General features: G+C 35.7%; 1 protein-coding gene across 2 annotated transcripts in view; it reads left to right on the forward strand.

Moving 5' to 3' along the window:
• Positions 1 to 20053, forward strand: part of LOC123672315 (kinesin-related protein SMY1-like) — a 286748-nt gene that overhangs the window by 196890 nt on the left and 69805 nt on the right. For both annotated transcript variants that reach the window (XM_045606395.1, XM_045606394.1), the window contains exons 10-11: positions 665 to 913; positions 10880 to 11042. In XM_045606395.1, the coding sequence (XP_045462351.1) occupies positions 665 to 913; positions 10880 to 11042 (412 nt within the window). The remainder of the gene's footprint in view (positions 1 to 664; positions 914 to 10879; positions 11043 to 20053) is intronic.

Genomic DNA, 20053 nt, shown 5'->3' on the forward strand with positions numbered 1-20053 from the left:
CTCGAAGGACTAGAACCTGATACACAGATGTGACACATCTGGTACAACCGTGTTGTCTTCGAACTTTCCCAACTCCCCAGTAAATCTCTTCAAGATTTACAACTCCATGACATATCTTCGACACCTCGAAGAATAACACATCCTTTTTACATTATATGTACAATAACAATTCGTTCCCTGTGAATTCGTTGAAACTGTCATGCCCTCGACACTTGAAGAAACTAATAGGTCTCCAAGCATCCTGTTGACCATCTCAATTATTTACAGGGAACAATAACTGGATCCTACATGAATACTTCTTATATTTCCAGCCGCCTAGCTTGAAATTTCGCCTTTTTCGAAGAAAAACTGTAAAATATAGCGTATTTGCTTTTTGCTTGTGTCCCCTTTTGATGCGCGCTCGAACTAAACTGAGTGAACTTATCATCAAACTGTCAGAAATCTAATCTTTTCAACGCCATATAGTGGAATCCGATAGGACCCATAAAATGCGAGATACAGATAACTAAAGCCATCTATTGGAAAAGTAATGGATATCGTCACCTAATAAATAAATAATACATGAATAAATGAAAGTAAATGAATGATTGAATAAAACAAAAGGATAAATAAATAAATATCCATGCAATTTCAGTTGTGCTCATATGTTACATGCATGTTTCAGGAGAGTCAATCATCATCACAACGACGCCTTTTTTCTGCGTTCAGAGGCAGGCTTCGACGAGTTGCCTGTTCACTACAAGCTGCCGTGAGGTTTAGGAGTTTCTCGAAAAAAGAACCAGATCCAGTGGATTGGTTTGTGGATAAGAGTCATCAAAAATCGAACGCTGACAACGCGGAGAAATGTCATGAACCAGCGAGGTGTTGGGGTCATACAATCATTGTGGATCCATCGTCGACTTATCATTACAATGTGAGTAAGAACGGAGATATTTTGATTAAGATGATGATTAATGGTCTCGAATGTAATTAGTGGCGTGTCTAGACCTTGAAAGTAGGAAAACTTATCACCTTTTTTCAATTTTGGACATATATGAAGGTCTCGTTTTTTTGGCAAAAATTATCATCTCTACTCAATGTGAGGAAATCATAGTTCTCCTTCTTTTTCTCGTGCCTTATCCTCATTGGGGGTTGGCGATTACTATGGCCCATAATAGTTATTAATCAAAATTCCACTTCAGCTTAAGTTTCAAAAAATTTTGCTTTCAACAGTAAAAACACTCTTCTTATAGTTGAAGAAATAAAATTTTCTGAAACGAAGGCTGGAGCGTAGTTATTATAATTCAGGAAAATCAGAAACAAAATTCTTTCCACATATTTCTAGTGAGATCACTAATATCAAGATTAAGCCCAATTGCACCATTCAAAAAGTGAACGCTGTTTACGTAATCAATGTTTAGTACTAATTGATTATTGTAATTTCTACCGATTACACCGTTTGTTAATAATCGACAGTGCCGTATCTATGGCGTGCGAAGGTGGTCACGGGCGCAAGGTTCGCAGGGGCGCCCAAAAATATCAAGAGAAAAAATAATGAAGCACCAGGCGAAATAATTCGAAAGATAACAACTCAGTTTTCATGTATTCTAGGAATTCATCAAACCAAGTAGCTTGATATTTTAACCAACTACTTGACTTGGAAATCAAGCTCGTGAAATATTACATACATACTTGAACTTGACTTGACTTGATTTGCGATATTTATTGCTTACCCCAATAAATCTAGCAGAACCACTTTTAGAACTTTAGATTTATTTTTGGCCATAATTTTAGCCTAATATTATAATATTATTGTCGGAAAAATCGCGGCTTCTGCTAGCTCAACGTTAAGCTAGCAAAACCTAAAATCCTAATCATGTAATCAAACAGTGCTCGAAGATTTCTAAATATTAAGAAACTGTATTTTTTATATTGTTATTATTATTATTCATAGTGATTAAATTTTGGTTCCCTTTTTAGAATTATTGATATTTCTGGTTCTTTTATACAAAATAGTTTAATGAATGAAAGTGCTTTTTGCAAGGTTCCTTCTCATTTCATTATTTTATTTTTTATGTGACACTACAGAATGCTGAAAACCAAGTAGCTTGATGGAATTCAAGTACTTCATAAATAAATACTTCACTCGATTGAAAAACTATTAGTTGACTTGGACTTGACTTGATTTCAAGTCAAGCCAAGCCAATTAGCTTGAATATCAAGTCAAGTCGTGAATCCCTAATGTATACGTCTCGCAACGAACGATGCCGAGGAATCTGGAAACATTGAAAATATTGCTAGCCTTCCCTAGAATTCGCGTACTAAGCCTAAAATGATCAGTAAAACGAAAATATATGACTTAAGTTATGAACAAAAAATTACTATAAGAAAATATAATGGATGAAAAAAAATCTTCGAAAATGAGGGGCGCTGTCTAACATTTTGCCACAGGCGCAATAGTACCTAGATACGGCTCTGATAATCGATGTTTAGCTAAACAGGAGATATGTTTGGCAACATTTCAAAATATCAACGGTGATCATAGAGAAATCAGGAATTTCATTTTTCTAGTGTAATGTTCTCTATTCTTGTGGTGACAAAGTTTACATCAATTATAAATTATTATTATGAATTGTCATTGAAAGATAATTCACGATCTGAATCTGAATCCATATTTCAATTTTGAAATTCCTCATAAAACCAAACACAGAAAAACACAATCAAATTATGTCCATAGAGAAATAATGTTTATGATGGTTATGTAATAAACATATGTTTCAACGTTTTGAGTTGCGCAGAACCTTAGACCTAATATCAAATTGATGAGGTATATGTGCAGAACCCTGTTCAAAACTAATCGGGAAAATAAACGTCCAAATTTTCTGTTAGAATATTACTTCATCCGAACAAATTACGAGAGAGATAACTAACATGTAACCCTACACTTGAAGTATTACTTCATGTTGTCACGGTGGCGCTACGAGTCTGCGCGTGGCGAGGCCATCGAGGGCCATCGAGAGAGAAAACAAGAATAGATCTTCGATGATCGAGAGCAAACGACAGGGACATAACTTTAGTCCTTCTGTCCTGCCTTCTGAACTGTCCTTCTGAACTGAGCTTGCTTAGAGACTTACTAGAGAGTTTGATAATAAACGATTAAAATCATCATCTGTGTATTAGTGAATACTCTGTATTTAAAACCCTTAATATCCAACATTTTCCTGTTTAGTGTAATTGGTGATAAGGTCACGTTAGACGTAATTTAAAACATGATGCAAGAGAAATCATAAAGAAATCAATGTTTAAATTTTTAATCAATGTTTAGGCAAATGGTGCAACTGTTGCACAGTTCATTTAACGAACGACATACTGGAAAAATAAATCCGCTGCAGCTTACGTTGTGTAACTGGTTGCCAAATTTGACGCTACTGGTTCAGTCGGAAACAAAAAGAGGATGCATAGAAGAGACGAAGCAAGGGACGTATGAAACGTATCTGGTGTTTCAGGCATAGCAATCATGAGAATCCTGAAACAACATAAATTCCATCTTTATAAGATACGATTGGTTCAGAAACTGAATGAGAATAATCCCGATCGCCGACTTCAGTTCTGTAAAGTGGTCAGTGAAAAGATTTACGGAAATCAAAACTACATGTTCGATATCTGTTTTTCAGACGAGTGCTCATTTTACCTCGAAGGCGTTGTAAACTGGCATACTTAACTGTCGGTATTGGTCACATGAAAATCCAAGATTATTTCGTAAGGTGCATACTCAGCGTCCCCAAAATTCAAATGTTTCGACGGGTATTCATGGAAATCTTTTAATGGGCTTTTTATATCCGGTAATCCTACTGGCCAAATTTATTCAGATCTATTGGAGAACGCTATTTATCCAGTTCTCGAGAATGCAGAAGACCATCAAACGATTATTTTCCAAGAAGATGGCGCACCACCTCATTTCGTTCAACCGGTACGTCAATTCTTGGATGAAAATTTTCCTCACGCTTATAGATTGGAAGAAGGGGACACATTGAGTGGCCACCCAGATCACCTAATCTGGCACTGGTCACCTGAAATCTAAGATTTACGCTACCCAGCTTATGTCATTGGATGATTTGCGAGCTCGGATCATTAATGAAAGCCGTCAAATTACATCAGAAATCTTTAGAAACGTACGTGAACGTTTACAGCAAAACTTACTTCACTGCATGGAAGTGCATTTCCAGCATTTAATAAACTAATCACAAAAGTAAATACTCTTCCACTATTTTCCCTGTCATTTCGTTATCGATGGAAATTTTGAAACGAAATTTCAGGATCAGAAAGTACTCGATAAGATCTTCAAAATAACATATCGCAATACCCCTCATCCCAATTCAAAATTAGGGGTTATACTCACCCCCATTAGGAGGTTGCAGTTACGAGGATGTTCCTCCTCAAATCAGAAATTGGCGGGTCCGACTGATTTTCCACATTTTCATTTTGAAGCCGGAAAATCGAGATATTAAGTTTTCATCGGACCACACTGTATTTATTTAAATTAATTAAACAACTTGCATCAAAGAGCTTCAGGACAAAATCTATTAAAGATTGAACTATTACAAGTTTTTTCAAAACAATAATTCATGTTGAATAGGAAGAATAAATCAGAATGCTAAAATCTTTGTAGTTCCCACATTCACTTCAATAACGTTAGGGCTTCATATTCCGAATTCCAACCTGAAGAATTTGTATTACAGCTCGGCTGTGAGCTTACCCAGGGGAATATGATTCCATTGTGTCCCACATGCACAGAAATTCTTCATCGTGAATTTTGCAACTGAGCGTTCCATAAATAATTATGCTATGGTGTAAAAAAAAATATTTTTCTCATATGTTGCATACCATCTCTCGTCCCGAGCTTTTTTTTAGAAACTTTTCACAAGAAAAAAATACATGAGCTTCAGAACTCTTGTTTATCTATACATCCACCTATTGGAGACCATAAAACTGTTGTGATTTATTATATACAGGGTGTCCCGAAAATTGTGGAAAATCTCTCGGATTCAGATAAAACATAAGAAAATAAGATGACAAGTTCCCATCATTTTTTTTCCTAGCGGTCCTCCCTAAATGACGTTACTGGAAATCCATTTTACTGAAATAAATTTTGCCGGATTCAATAACATGAACTAGAACTTTTTTGTTCCTTGAACAACTTTCGTATCACACTTGGTTGCCGATAAAAAAATAGAATTCATGGTTCTTTTTAATAGAAATAAAAAAATTAATTCCTTTGTTATTTTGTTTTCGAAAAAGATTCATTTTATCGACGATAAACAAGAGTATCTTTTTTTAGCTTAATGTTCAAGCTTTTCAAATTGATTTTTTTCTACTCCTTATCATACAGGCTGTTGAAAATGTAAGCATTAAAAGGTACCACCTTGTCCGCCCCTGCTAAACTAAAAGAGCTAATTCAAATTCAAGGGCAGTATTTTAAGAGGTCCCTACTACTGTTCATCATATCAAATTTTCTCTAAATTATATTGAGTAGTTTGAAATTTATTCAACTAAAATGGATTTCCAGTGACGTCATTTAAGAGGCCGTATCTCCGTAGGGAGGACCGTTAGGAAAATAAAATGATGGGAACTTGTCATCATATTTTTCATGTTTTATCTGAATCCGAGAGATTTCCCACATTTTCCCGGACACCCTGTAATTTATTTTTCAATTAGAAATCAAATGCGTAGGCATATGGGGCATCAAGAAAATGAGTTATCCGAAATTCTGCTTCCCAGCTCTTCATTCTTGAAAATTATTTTTTTCTGCTTTCAAGTAACGAATTAATATCATCGAATTCATTGATGAATGAACGAGACTCGGGAAATCTAGTAGGTATATGAAAAGTTAATATTACATAAAAGAAAAAATTGTTTCAGTACTCTGGAACCTTTAAAATTTAGCGTGTTCTGAACAAGAGATTTTGCAAGCTTTGTAGTTTATAGAATAAGGATTATATTGCAGGTACCAAGTTTTTCAGTTTGATTCTTGCAAAAAATTGCGATTTATTCTATTTCTCGTAAATTCAAACTGATGTGCTTATAATTACTCATAATACAAGTTTAAAACAAATAATAATAGAATATTCTGGTATAAAATTCAAAAACGAGCCACGAAGTGGAGATTTTTTGAATGAACGAGTGGTAGAATGAGCTTTCTGTTCTAGTATTATACATCATTTTTTCTCATTCACTGAATTTTCATTGGAATTGATGGATTATTTCCACAAATTTGACACATGGTAGATAAATCCATGACAGGAGAGTTCCGAGTACCAATGATAATGAAATTTAACCTGTGTGAAACTGAGATATCCCTGCACGATCTTGTTCTACAGGACAGAATTAAGGCACTTTTCTCAGAATTGGAGAAAAATTTATCCTTGACATTATTTATTATCATGTATGAGTATATAACAACGAAAAGGTATGAAAAAAATTTCAAATTTTCAATATACCTTGACTCGACTTTCAACGAAAATCTATTCCACGTGGAAAGTTTTCCTTCAGTGAGAGACCTACCTAATTGAATCTTGAATCCGCGCAGTTAGCATAAAGAAGAGATAAGTAATTATTGCGTGTTTAGGTACAACTAGTTTAAAATGGAGAATGTAATCTCTTTCTTCATTTCAGAAATGAAAGCAACATTTAGATGAATAATGTTATCATTCCACATTATGTTCATTATCTTGAAACAATTTGAAGATCTTTCTAAATTATTCCCGAGGATTAAGAGGTGAAAATAATAATAATTTATGAAAAGAATGGACATCACGAATAATAATTCGTTTGTATTACTCCTAGAACGAAATCAAAATGATATATTCAGAAGTGGACAAAAAAACTTGAATGTAAGATTTTATTTGGGACACCCTGTGATTCGTTGACAGACGAGATTATTTACGAACAATCCGATTGCCTCATCTTTTCTGAATATATCCTTCTTTCATTTATGGCGATGTTTTAATTTGGAGAGAAATGCTATTACGAGCAATGAAAGTGGTCAAATCTACAAATACTATTCCGATAGACAATCCACTAATATCCTGAAATTCATTCAAAAAGACTGTTTGGACAATGAATTCCCTGCTCCCTAATAAATTTTGGGGAACTTGGAAATCCCTAGTATGTATATTAGAAATATTATGGCATACTTTAAGTAACCTTTATCAAAATTAAAAAAAAAAACTATTAATCATGCACTGCTGTATGCGAATCATAGGAAAGATAATTAAGAAGTGCAGCCAATGAAAGTAACGAAATCGTCATCAGGCGGGACTATTTTAGCCAATAGAAACAAGCAAATCGACACATTCTGGTTCCAGAGACGATCCACTAAATAACGGGGTTTATTCGAAAGTACTATTAGGCAATTAATTCCCTGCCCCCAAATGAATTTCATGAAACTTGGGTAACCTTGTATAATTGAAATATTCCGATTCTGAATATACTATACCGTCGTTGTACGAGAAATGAATGTTTCGAACGCAAAGTTCTTAAAGTTAATTTCAATTAATACACTGAACCGAAAGTGTACATACATTTCACGAAAAAGTTTATTGTATTGAATATTGATTAATTCAGTTATCATTTCTCAACCGATGAAAAGAAACATGAATACAATGAATAGTTGTTTATTATTGATGAATTGTTCTCATTGAATCAAGGAACAACTTTGATTAAACCAATGAAATATATACACATCGTCAAAAGTCTTGGCCTCCCTTATCAACTCTCAACTTGTTGAATGTAACATGACAATTTTTTGTGTGTGGTATCTTCACCATCTAATCATTTGAATGAAAACAATAAACCAGCAAAAATTGTTCTTGTTCGGGAGAATATAGGGGTACTCGAAGTTAATCAGTTATCAGCGAATAACGAGAGTTGTAATATTGAGAATATTTCGTGGAAAATGCCAGGACATCCAATTTCTCAGTTTTACCAAGCAAGAATAGTAGTCCTACATCGAACTACCAGATTGCGCAACGTTTGAGTATTCCACAGACTTCAGTAAGGTGCATACTGCATAGTGGCCCTTTTCCCGGAAAACGGCAGCGTTACCTGGAGATCGGTTCCTGGTCGACCCAGAGTAGCATCTGCAAGGGAAGACCATTGTATCGCAAATTTCACTCGAAGGAATCGAACGGTATCTGTAACAGCCATTCAAAGTCATTTTTCGAGAACCTCTAGATTGGTAGTCAAAACCATAAGCAGACGGTTGCATTCCTCAAATTCAAGAAGACCTGGACAGTGGACAGATCACCACCAAGTCTGGCTTTCACCATAATGGCGCAACGTACTTTTTTCGGACGAGTCACGATTCGGTTTACAAAGTGATAGTCGACGAGAAAGTGTTTGGAGAGGTCCAGGCTAGAGCGACTCAATTTCACCCGGGAAGTTGTACCCTTTCAAGGCGGATCAATAATGTTCTGGAAGGGTATAATGTTCGATCGACGTACCCCTCTTATTATCGTTGAACGAACAATGACTGGTGCCATATACGTAGAAAACATTAATGAATCTATCCAATGATAGGAGAGGAAAAATTCCCTCTGCACAACGAATTTGTGGATAATTTTATTTATCAGGATAATAACGCCCATCCAGTTATTCAGAACATTTTTCAAGAGAACAATATCCAGAGGAGGCCAACAAACTCACCAAACATGAATCCAATTGAGCACGTATGGCATTACCTAGGAAGAGCAATATCCAATCGCCAAAACCAACATTCATTCAACATTCATTTGAGCCCTTCAGGAAGAATGAAACGATATGCCTGAAAATTTGATGTCTTGATTCGTATGATACCTAGGCGTATTGGGAAGTTAATTGAAAGAAGATGTGGTAATGGTTTATGGATTCAGTTGTGGAATAACTATATAATTAATCAAAAATAAATAATCAATAAATTCAGATTTTTTCTCATTTTTCCTATTTTGTCCCATCCTGCTTGAAGCAAAGACTAACAAACAGAGACAAACACATATATTGCAGTTGAAAAAGAGGAAAATATTTATCTCATTTCCAGAACTTAGATTGTTTATTTCTTGATAAACCTAGGGGGATCAAGACTTTTGACGATGTGTGTATCATTACAATGTTCTCTTCATTATTCGCTAGGTTATACTTTGTATAATAATGTATTACCGCTAATTTAAATTGTCTGACGTAGTTTATATGTAAGACTTTATACATCTAATGAACAAAGTTCTTTTATCCAATGAATATTCGATACAATAGGAACAACGAACTCATCAAATTCAAATTAAAAAATTAGGATTCAAAATATCAATCAATAGGGGTATACGTTGAAGAATTAAATTTCATTTATAACGGGTGTTTTTTTTCGAGGTATATAACTTTAAGTCGGCATTACTGTTCAAGATGGTGACCGATTTAACAGCTGTCAAGTAATTTATTATCAGTTTGGTGTGGCAATTCATCATGAATAGACTAACGCCTGAACAACGCTTCCAAATAGTGCAATTTCATTTCGAAAATAATGGTTTTGTGCGGAATACGTATCGCGCACTACGTCCATTTTATTTTGTTTAGCGATGAAGCGCACTTCTGGTTGAATGGCTACATCAACAAACAAAACTGCCGCATTTGGAGTGAAGCTAATCTTCTAAGTGTATGTCGAAACACCGTTACATCCAGAAAAACTGACTGTTTGGTATGCTTTATGGGCCGGTGGAATCATTGGTCCGTACTTCTTCAAAAACGATGATGGCCAGAACGTTACAGTCAATGGTGATTGATATAGAGCCATGATTACTAACTTTTTCATTCCTGAATTGATGTCCAGGAGCTGTGGTTCCAACAAGACAGCGCAACATGTCACACAGCTCGTGCCACTATCGATTTATTGAAAGACACGTTTGGTGACCGCCCAATTTCACGTTTTGGACTTGTGAATTGGCCTCCGAGATCTTGTGATTTAACACCGCTAGACTACTTTCTGTGTGCCTATGTAAAGTCATTGGTCTATGCGGAGCCTTGACCATTTGGAAGACAACATTCGCCGTGTTATGGCCGATAAACGGCCACAAATGTTGGAAAAAGTCATCGAAAATTGGACGTCCAGATTGGACTATATCCGAGCCAGCCGTGGCGGTCATATGCCAGAAATCATATTTAAAATGTAATGCCACAAGATTATCTTGCGGATAAATAAAATTCATGTCAATCGAATAATCCATCGTTGTTTTATTGCAATTTAAAGTTCTATAGCTAAAAAAAAACACCCTTTATATTGCTGAAAAAGTATATTATATCAATGTCGATTGCTATGCTTCGATAATACCAACAAATTTTCATCGCGATAATAAATAAGAGAAATATTCAGAAAAGATGAGGCAACATTATGGTCTGTCAATGATTCACACCACAGGGTGTTCTGAATGAAAACTTAATTTTAATTACTATCAAAGTAGCCGAGGACCGCATTTGAACAGTGATGAGAATTCAACCTGAAATATAAACTAAATTGAATGTTTATGAAAAGAGTATTTGAATATTCTCAACCCTATTAACTGACTTTTATTATACCAATCCAAAATCCTGCTAACATTATTCTTCCTGATGTTTTTCTAATGAACAGAGTGAAAGTTACATAGTAATGTTGAGTGTTGATCGATTTTTCAGACCTGCATCATAGAACTTCAAATATGAATTTTTTTTCGATAACCGGAAATACTATCTTTATTTATTGTTAACGCCAGCAGATTTCACCACGATCCAAGCTGGAAATTTGAATAAAAAATCAGTAACTTACCAGCACAACTTGAACGAACACCGAAAAGCAATGACATTCAATTTCAGATATTTAATACATAGATTTGATTCTTTGCAGTGGCTGATGCTGGTATCGTTGGCCGTGCTGTACAATGTGGTCTTCGTGTTGGGCAGAGCAGTTTTTTGGGAGCTGAACAATTCGGTTCCGGTTTTATGGTGGACCCTTGATTACGCCTGTGATGTTATTTATATTTTAGATATACTAGTACGTGCTCATGAAGGTAAGTTCAATTCGATAATAATAATAATAATTAATTGATCCTCAAAGATATATACAAGTGTAGGACAAGCCATAAAAAAAATAGGTAACTCTTGAAATAAAAGTCTGCAAGATTATAATAAAAATTGTAGATTTAAGGAAGGATTTCATCTACATATGCTTTATTGTTTGAGTTAAATAATTTTCTGTATTGCTCTTTCTCAAAAATATATTGTATATTGTACCCCCATCAGAGTTGTCGTAGTCTACAGCTCGCCCTCCAGTTGTGAATTTCTAATGAACTTCAGTATTTGGGATGGCTTCAAAGAGGCTACATCCTCTTCCTCACTTTTACAAGTCTCTTGTTCAAAGAATATTTAGCATTGGCTGGCGTTTGCAAGGCATTCCGTCCCCAGGTAACCCGTAGTTTCTTCTTCCTCCCCACAGCATTCTCATGAGATGCTACCTGTGCAAGAATGCCCTGTAAGGAATCCAGTGAGGTGTAGCATATTAGCAGATACTTCTTACAAGGGCGTAGATCTTTTTTTTTCGTGGAGGGGTAATCTAAAAAAAAATTACATTATTTACTCATATCTAGAATGTGAGAAAAAGAGGTTTGATAACGAAGTTTGAACCAAATTACTCGATATAATTTTTTTGTATTACCAATTCGATTGTTCTTATCTCATACTGGGTGTTCCTGAATTGGAGTTACGAGGGAAAATGAGAGATTCCTTCGATAATTTTAAAAATAAAATGGCCCATAAACAAGAGCCCGCAAACGCTTTGTTTTCGAGATACAGGGTGTTTCTTTGTAGTTTATCGAATCTTTATTAATCTTCGCTACAGAGTTGGTAAATAAGTACCAAAACTTATAATCAATTTATTTATCACAGCTACCTAACTGGATTTTTATAATAATTTTAATTTTCCTGAGAATTACTATAGAGAGCAGTTTGAATTTTTTTCTCGAAATCGATTGCAGATACGACCGAACCAAATAAACCAAAAAGTGTAGTACTGAACCAGAGTTTCCTTTTAAATTCTTCTAAACTACCAATGGTTCACAAAAAAATAATTCTGGAGGAAAGAAGTGAGCACCCTTCCAGAAAAAATTCATCCTGTAAATTTGCATTTGAAATTAGTATATCACATGATGAAAACTCTAAATTGGAATATACAGGGTGTTTCCTAAACAGGCGGCAAAAATTCAGGGGGTTGTTCCTTGGACTATTCTAAGAATATTTTGTCCTTTGATGATTTTTGAAAAACCTATTTGTTTCGAAGATATAGGGGAAACAAAATTTCAGATAATAACATTTTATTATGAAAAATTACATGAAAATTCAACTCAACCTACAAAAACTGTTGAAAATGACCACCTCTAGCCAGCATACAAGCATCCAATCTTCTCCTCATTGACTGCCGAACCCTTCATAATAGTCAAAGATAAAATGTTAATTGCTAATACATCACACAACGAATTCAAATGAAAACCGTGTTTAATCTGTATTCCTTTACCATCTGCACTTATCAATTTTTAGTCAAAAAACTGGCCGTTTTTAGTAATTGGAATGTTGTTAAACAAATTTAAAAATAAATTGTACCTACTTAGTAAACACAGTGCGGTACGCATTTTTATTTAAACTATTATTAATTTTAAAAATATGAAAAATGTTGTTCGCCCTGTATCTTCGAAACAAAGAGGTTTTTCAAAAATCATCCAAGGACAAAACATGCTTAAAATAGTCCAAGGAACAACCCCCTGAATTTTTGCCGCATATTTAGGAAACACCCTGTATATGCGAATTCAAGTACATATTATATCTTGTGATGGGAAGGTCCTATGAGAGAAAAACTTGAATTTTTACACTCAAAAACATAGCCTTTGTGGACCCATGTTAGAGGACTTTTTTCTTGAAATAATCCGACAAATCTGTCATTTTCATTTGTACCTCCAATTTAGGAACACCCTGTAAATAAAGTCAACTCAAAACTAATGTCTTCACAAATAAATTGCAATTTGAATGAAACACAATAAATTGAACAGCCCAGACAATTACTCTGTTTAGTTCTTTGATAACTACATATTGAAAGTTTGTGACGAGAAGATACAAAAAACCGAAAACAACAGGTAGGTATGATGTGATGACGAATGCAAAAATCACAGATGGCAAACAAAGGGCGATACCGAGAAAGCAGATAGATAAAAGAAAATAATAAACCTCGGACAAAGACGAGCTCGTAGTGTAATGAAAGTACCCATCTTGAAAGTGATAATAAACTCATAAACCGTAAAGGGGTCCGACTTTTTACTGACGTGTCGATTCAAAGGAAAGTAAAATGATTATTATTGGTTCATTTTATGGAGAAATTTTCGTTCTTCGTCTGTACGAGATTCCTGAAATTTTATATTTTGAAAATCTTGGGGCGGGTAATTACCCCCAGTACCCCCCTCAATTCTACGCCCTTGACTTCTAAGATTTCACAGTATCAACGTTCCTTGGACACTTTTCGGAATGAATTAACCTAAAATGATTCCACAAGAGTGTTTCTCTTTCAGGTTTATTGAAACTCTTTCTTGAAGGTTCATTTACGTATACATCAGAAAGGTTCTGGCCAATGAAATGAGTTTGTGCTCCTCGCACCTCAGAAAAAAAAACTGTCTCCCCGTATAGGTGTAGTGATTGTTTTATGTATTTGTTTACAGCATAAGCTGAATTAATCTGAACTACTTTTTTGAATACCATGAGTTTAGTAACTCAATATATTTAGGCAGATGGTTGAAGAGTTGAGAATACCCTGATGATATTAGCATGTTTGGGCATATACAGTAGTTCTTCTGCTTATTTGCTTCGCCAGTCGATCTAAATCGCTTTGGTTTCGTGAGTAATTCATTATCTTAACATTCTCAACCTCCGATAAAAAGCGTCGGAAAGGAAAGAGGAAGTGTAATTTCAATCGGAAGGCATTTTGGAGAAATGTTCGGAGAACGAACTCTCAAAAATCGATCAAATGATATCGATAAAACAGAAATAGTATCTACAAAGGAAATATATCCCTCATGATTTCTACGAACATCCCATCAGAAACCAAATGCGAAGAATCAATAATTCTGGGAAATCATCGAAATACTTATTACAGAGGGAAAATGGGAATTCCTCTCGATTGCAGGAAAGAGAAAGTGTATATTCTAGCCAGAGAAGGAATAACTTCCCGGAGTTCTCCGGGAAGTTAAAATTATGTAAATCCTCATGTAAATGTGGCCATTTTCAGTTAACAGTCTGGTGGATTCAGTCAGAACTGAAATATGGGGTTTTTAACATTAAAAGGAACAATAGAATGTTATATTTTTCTTGTGGAACCTACTTTATTCGAGATTAGGATCGTCTAGGGCGCCTTTGACCTATTATTACCCTCATCTCGAGATCTATTGATCTAGATTTTAGAGATTCAGCTCCATGCCCTTCTGAAGTTACGATAAATTCCAACTTGTTGCGATGAGAAACTTTCCGATAACTTTTCTATAACGAAAAGACAAGTCTATATTATGTATTTCAAATTCAGTTTTTGAGAATTTATTGTAACTAAATGAAAAACCCATCTTAGTTCAATGAGAATCTTATACAGGGATTATTTTCTGCTCCTTCCGAATATTTATAATATGTGTAAAGGATAACGAGATTATTCAATAAAAAAAGTAAGTAAAGAATAATGGACGTTCTTCAAGGAAAAATGCTTACCAATGACACGTGTTTCAGTCTTTCGGCCCTAATCAGTACGAGAAAAAGTCTTAGGATGAACAACACTTGAAGGAAAACAAACGGAATCAACAATAGAAGAAGTTTTCGGGCAACAACCAACGTCAACACGTAGACAGCTATAGCTACCTGCGTGACATCCGAGTCCAGGAACTCATTGACGTTAGTGGTTGCCCAAAAACCCATTGGTTCTTCCAAGCTGACACTACAGATGCGCATCTTACTTCTGTTGTTGCCTGTTGTTTGTTGTTTTCCTCTAATTGTTATTCATCCTTACACTTTTTTATCGCACTGATGAGGACTGAAATCCCGAAATACAGGTCTACGATTAGCACTTTTCCTTGAGGGATATCCGTCATCCCTTACTTTGATTTCGATTCAATTCCAATAATCCACTATACAGGTTGTAAGTTTCAGCTTGTGAACAACCCCATGTTTTTCTAATACGGACCTGATTTCTTTAAACCGACTAAAAAAGAATTGCTGGACCTAATGAAGTGAATCATACGTACATATCAATCGACTTTACTTGAGTGGTTCTAAAGTGATCAAATTGAGAATATTGGTGAATACATAAACCACTCTGTATCTCGGCTAGGAAGTCGATTAGACTCTTCTGGGATAGCTTCATCTCAGTTTACCGTATGTTAATTTACCAATGGAAGATCCTGTATATTTCGATATTGAAATTTCGAACTTAGACTCTTACATTACAAAAATGGTGACAATTTTGTAATCTCAGTTGGAAAAATTAACGCACTTTTGGGTCGTTGCGAAGCACCTTTTCGGCCGGCAATAGTGAAACTGGTGAAAAAATTTGAGTTGTTGTGACAAACTAGAGAACAACCACTTGGTTTTGAATAGATATGAGGGGTGTTTTGATAACTAATTTTGAAAATATTATCGAGTACTATCCGACCTTCAAATTTCGCTCCAAAATATCTATCGATAATGAAATAACGGCGAAAATAATGAAAGAGGCAATGTGGAATTCATTTCGAAGATATTAATCGTATCCGACACATTTCGAATCTATTTAGTAGTTATGTTGTTAACTTTTTGTCAAAAAAAGTAGACGGACCATGTTTTTGATTCATTTAGATCATCGTGAATTTTTAAAAACGTTGGAAATATGTCAGCGTGATTTTAAATTTGTAGAAAAATTTAAAATGGTGTGTTCCATAGAAGAAAGGGTGAAAATGATGATTTTTAAGAAATAACAACTCTGCGCAAACAACAGCGACTCTATTTAACGAACGACATCCTGGAAAAAATGTATCCACTGCTCACGTTGTGCAACTGCTTGCCAAATTCGACGTTACTGATTCAGTCGGAAACAAAAAGAGGGTAAGTACATGAAAGAGACGAAACAAGAGACCTGGCTATCTCAGGTCATGTAGCAATGGATCCGACCTTGTGTTTTAGGAAATCGTCCGATGTATCTGGTATTCCACGCACAACAATCATTATATTTCTGAAACAACATAAATTCTATCGTATAAGATACGATTGGTCCAGGAACTGAATGAGGATGATCCTGATCGCCGACTCCAGTTCTGTGAAGTGGTCAGTGAAATGATTAACGCTAATTAAAACTACATGTTCGATATCTGTTTTTCGGACTATTCTTCATTTTTCCTCAACGTCATTATGAACTGTCATAACTGTCGGTATTGGTCAAATGAAAATCCAAGATTATTTCGTAAGGTGCATACTCAGCGTCCCTAAAAATTAAAACACAGAAAGAAACTAAAATTCGATGTTTGGATAACTAAATTTTACATTTCATGAAATATAATCAATTTTTCGTTGGAATTGTTGAGGAATCCATATACCACAATTTTCAACTAAGAATAAAGGTATAAACAGACCTACGCAGTCCTCGGGAGCGGTTACGAAACTTTTGCAGGATGATAATCAACGGCGGGATATCAAGGAGTGCATACCGGTTTCTTTCTGTGTTTTCCGGAAGTCACAGACTACTACACACAGTTAAAAATTGCGGTTTTCCCTCATTTGAAGTTCTTCCTCGATAACTCTTAAATAAGTCATTTTATGTAAAGGGTTTGCTTAAGTAACCTGCAGTTTTTGTACGTCAAAGCGACTGAAATAATTAAAAACATAAGTTCATTTTTGGTCCAAACCGCAATGTTTTATACTACGTATTTGCAGAATCGGAAATGATGAAGGTTTTTTCGAAAAAAACGTCGTCATAATTTTTTTCATAAGGATCCTATTAACTCACGAACCGTTGAGTTTTCACCCAAGTTATGGCATATTGCCGAAATTGTCGTCAGAAAAGCTATCGAATGAAGCAATAATATACTGGGTGTGCCATTTGAAATAAGGAATTAGTAGTTTTCGGTATAACCGGATGTTGTAAAGATCTGAAAATAATCAAGGGAGAAAGATCATTGTCTCAAATCCCAATATGCAAATTTTCAGCTCAAAATTATGATTTTCATAAACGTCTAATAGTCCATCCCGGTGAATCACCCTGTATACGATACATTGAGTAATTAGTTCGATCGACAGTTCTACTCGTCAGTCTCGTCATATCGAAATCGAATTTCCATCCAGTCAACTTGGCAATTTTCCACTCTCTCCACCTCAGGTTATCTTTAACATATCTGTTACGTTTCTCCTTGAAGGTTGCGAGGGTGCGACAACCGACTTTTTCATTCGGCTGAAGAACTTCGTAAATCTGTCACGGCGTGACATCGACGATATCGAGTTTCCAATTAATACTATCGGAAATCCGTGACCAAGAATAGAGCCGCCTCATGGAACTCCCTCCGAGCCCGAACTCAAATATTTGAATACCTAATTTCATTTTTATCCTTCTTTGAGTGACTGGAAAGAATGTTTTATTTTCCAATTTGTAGGTTTATCGATTCCCGCCTATTGAGCTGTTATAGTTCGTGAACGTTGGCAAACAGTATCAGCAAACAAGACGCACCTGTTATTGGTAAATACGAGAACGGCTCAATTGCGTCAGTATGTCATGTGCTGATAGGAGAAGGAAAATTGAAGTAACGACATGAGCAGTTTTCCATGCGGAATTTTTACGAAAGAAAATCCTTGTTTCCTACAGAAGTGAAATATTCCTCGTTTCAGGTTTTTCAGATTGACATTCACAACATTATTTTTATCAATTTTCGAACCAGTTACTTCACTGCTTTCTCTTGTGAAAGCAGCCGTGCCACGTGTAGAAATTGGCAGCACTGCATTCAGAGTAAAGTCTTTCACGAGCTAGCCTACAGCCGTACAGTATACAGGGTGTTCCAAATTAAGTCGGCATCATTGCCAACTCCGATATTTTTGATGCTACGATGTCGCTTAAATGGGCAAACTGGTAGCATTTTTAGTGGCCTCCTCGATGCCGAAAACAAACAAAAATTTGACAGTCGCGTTGTCATAATATTTCATAAAATGATATTTTTTTCAATGAAACACCCTATATTTTTTCATGCATTTCGATTCGTTATAACGTTCACCACAACAAAGCTCACATCACCTATCTTCCTAAAGTGGAAAATGAGCGACTTATTTTGAAATATTCATTTCTTTCACTAGTACAAAAAATTTATTTGTTTAATTTATTTATTTATTTCAACCGTTCAACCATTTTACATGATAACGAAAACAAATAAACAGTAATAAAACAAAGGAAATAATACAGCGAATAAACCTCATGATTGTCCAAACACCCATTTTCTGTACCTATACGCATTCGTATAGGTACGCGTGGTCCATACCCTTATTCTTCGAGATTCTGAAAGTCGCCCATATCTGGATTCATCAGTGAAAAGGACACTACGGCAATGATCGTTCCAATTAATATGTTGCTTGCCCATTCCAGTCTTTGACGCTTATGGTCACGTGTTAATGGAACTCCTCTTAATGGACGTCTAGAACCCAGATTCACCTCTCTCAAACGTCGTCTGATGGTTTCGATGGAAACTTGGACCTCATCTGCATTTTGAAGAGTATTCCGTAGCATTCTACACATAGATGTAGGGTTCCTTCTCGCCGAAACGGTGATGAAACGATACTGAGCAGGTGTTGTTTTTCGTCGCCCACTAAGCCTTGGTCTTTCCAACACGGAACCTGTCTCCGTGAACCTATTCCAAAGTCGAGATATCAAACTTTGGCTGACTTGGAGCCTTTCCGCTACAACAACCTGAGTTAGGCCACCCTGTAGCATTCCGATAGCCATATAGCCTCAGCGTTTGTTAATTTACGGCATTTTACAGCGATTTTCTCGAAGATTCCATACTTTCCAGAACTATTGAATACGATATCCCTAACTCTTGTGGAGCAGTATATTTGAGCCATGCCTTGATCGAAGCGAAGCGGAACAACCTTATGTCGTTTTTGATAATCAAGGATGAAATATGAAATGGCGGCCATCAAACTCGGCCGAATTGCCGCCCCTCAAATAGAGGCGCCTGAAACAGTGGCTTCACTGTTTCAACCCTAACGCCGGCCCTGAATTAACCTACCCTTTAAAGTCTACTCATATGTATAAGAGACCAGCAGAGACGGATTTTTACATTCCTGGCCAAAAAATATCTCGAAACGAAAATAGTTCGGTAAACATGGCATAGCGACGTATCAGAATTAAAGATTAGCGCATTTTGTGAATTTGCCCCGAGAAAGTAGGTATCCTTGAACGATTGTTGAAAAAAAATTGTTCAAACGTACAATAAGGACGTCATAATTTTGACAGACAAGATCATAGAAAAGTTCTACTTTTCCTTCGCCGGAGGAAAAAGTGATGCATTGTGAACGATGAATTACTTTTCCGTCATCCGGAGTGAAAAGTGTACTCTAGCAATGATAACTATCAACCTTAGAACATTAATAAGAGGAACGGAAATTGCCTTGTAACTGATGCATTTGTGTTGATGCCAACATTCGTCACTCCTTGTCGGACGGGACAATAAAGCAGTAGCGTAGCTTAATTTGATTAATTTCAAAATTAGTAATTCATGCTCAAAAATAGTTCTAAAAATAGTACAATGTGATTTATTCATAAAAATTCTTTCGTGTTTCGAAAGGGTCAATGTTTTGTTCAGTTTAATATTTCAGCCATTCTGAAGTTATAAAAAAAGGATTCCTGATAAAGCATTCAACAATCAAATCAGGATTCTCCACGCCTATGGCTCGCAGACACAATCGGCTAGCTCGATTGTGATTGGTGAAACTAAACATCCATCTCTCTTGTATTTGGGATCGGGCACAAATGTTTACTTTCCGTTCCTTCGAT

Source organism: Harmonia axyridis, chromosome 2, assembly GCF_914767665.1.
Source record: "Harmonia axyridis chromosome 2, icHarAxyr1.1, whole genome shotgun sequence".
Taxonomy (NCBI): domain Eukaryota; kingdom Metazoa; phylum Arthropoda; class Insecta; order Coleoptera; family Coccinellidae; genus Harmonia; species Harmonia axyridis.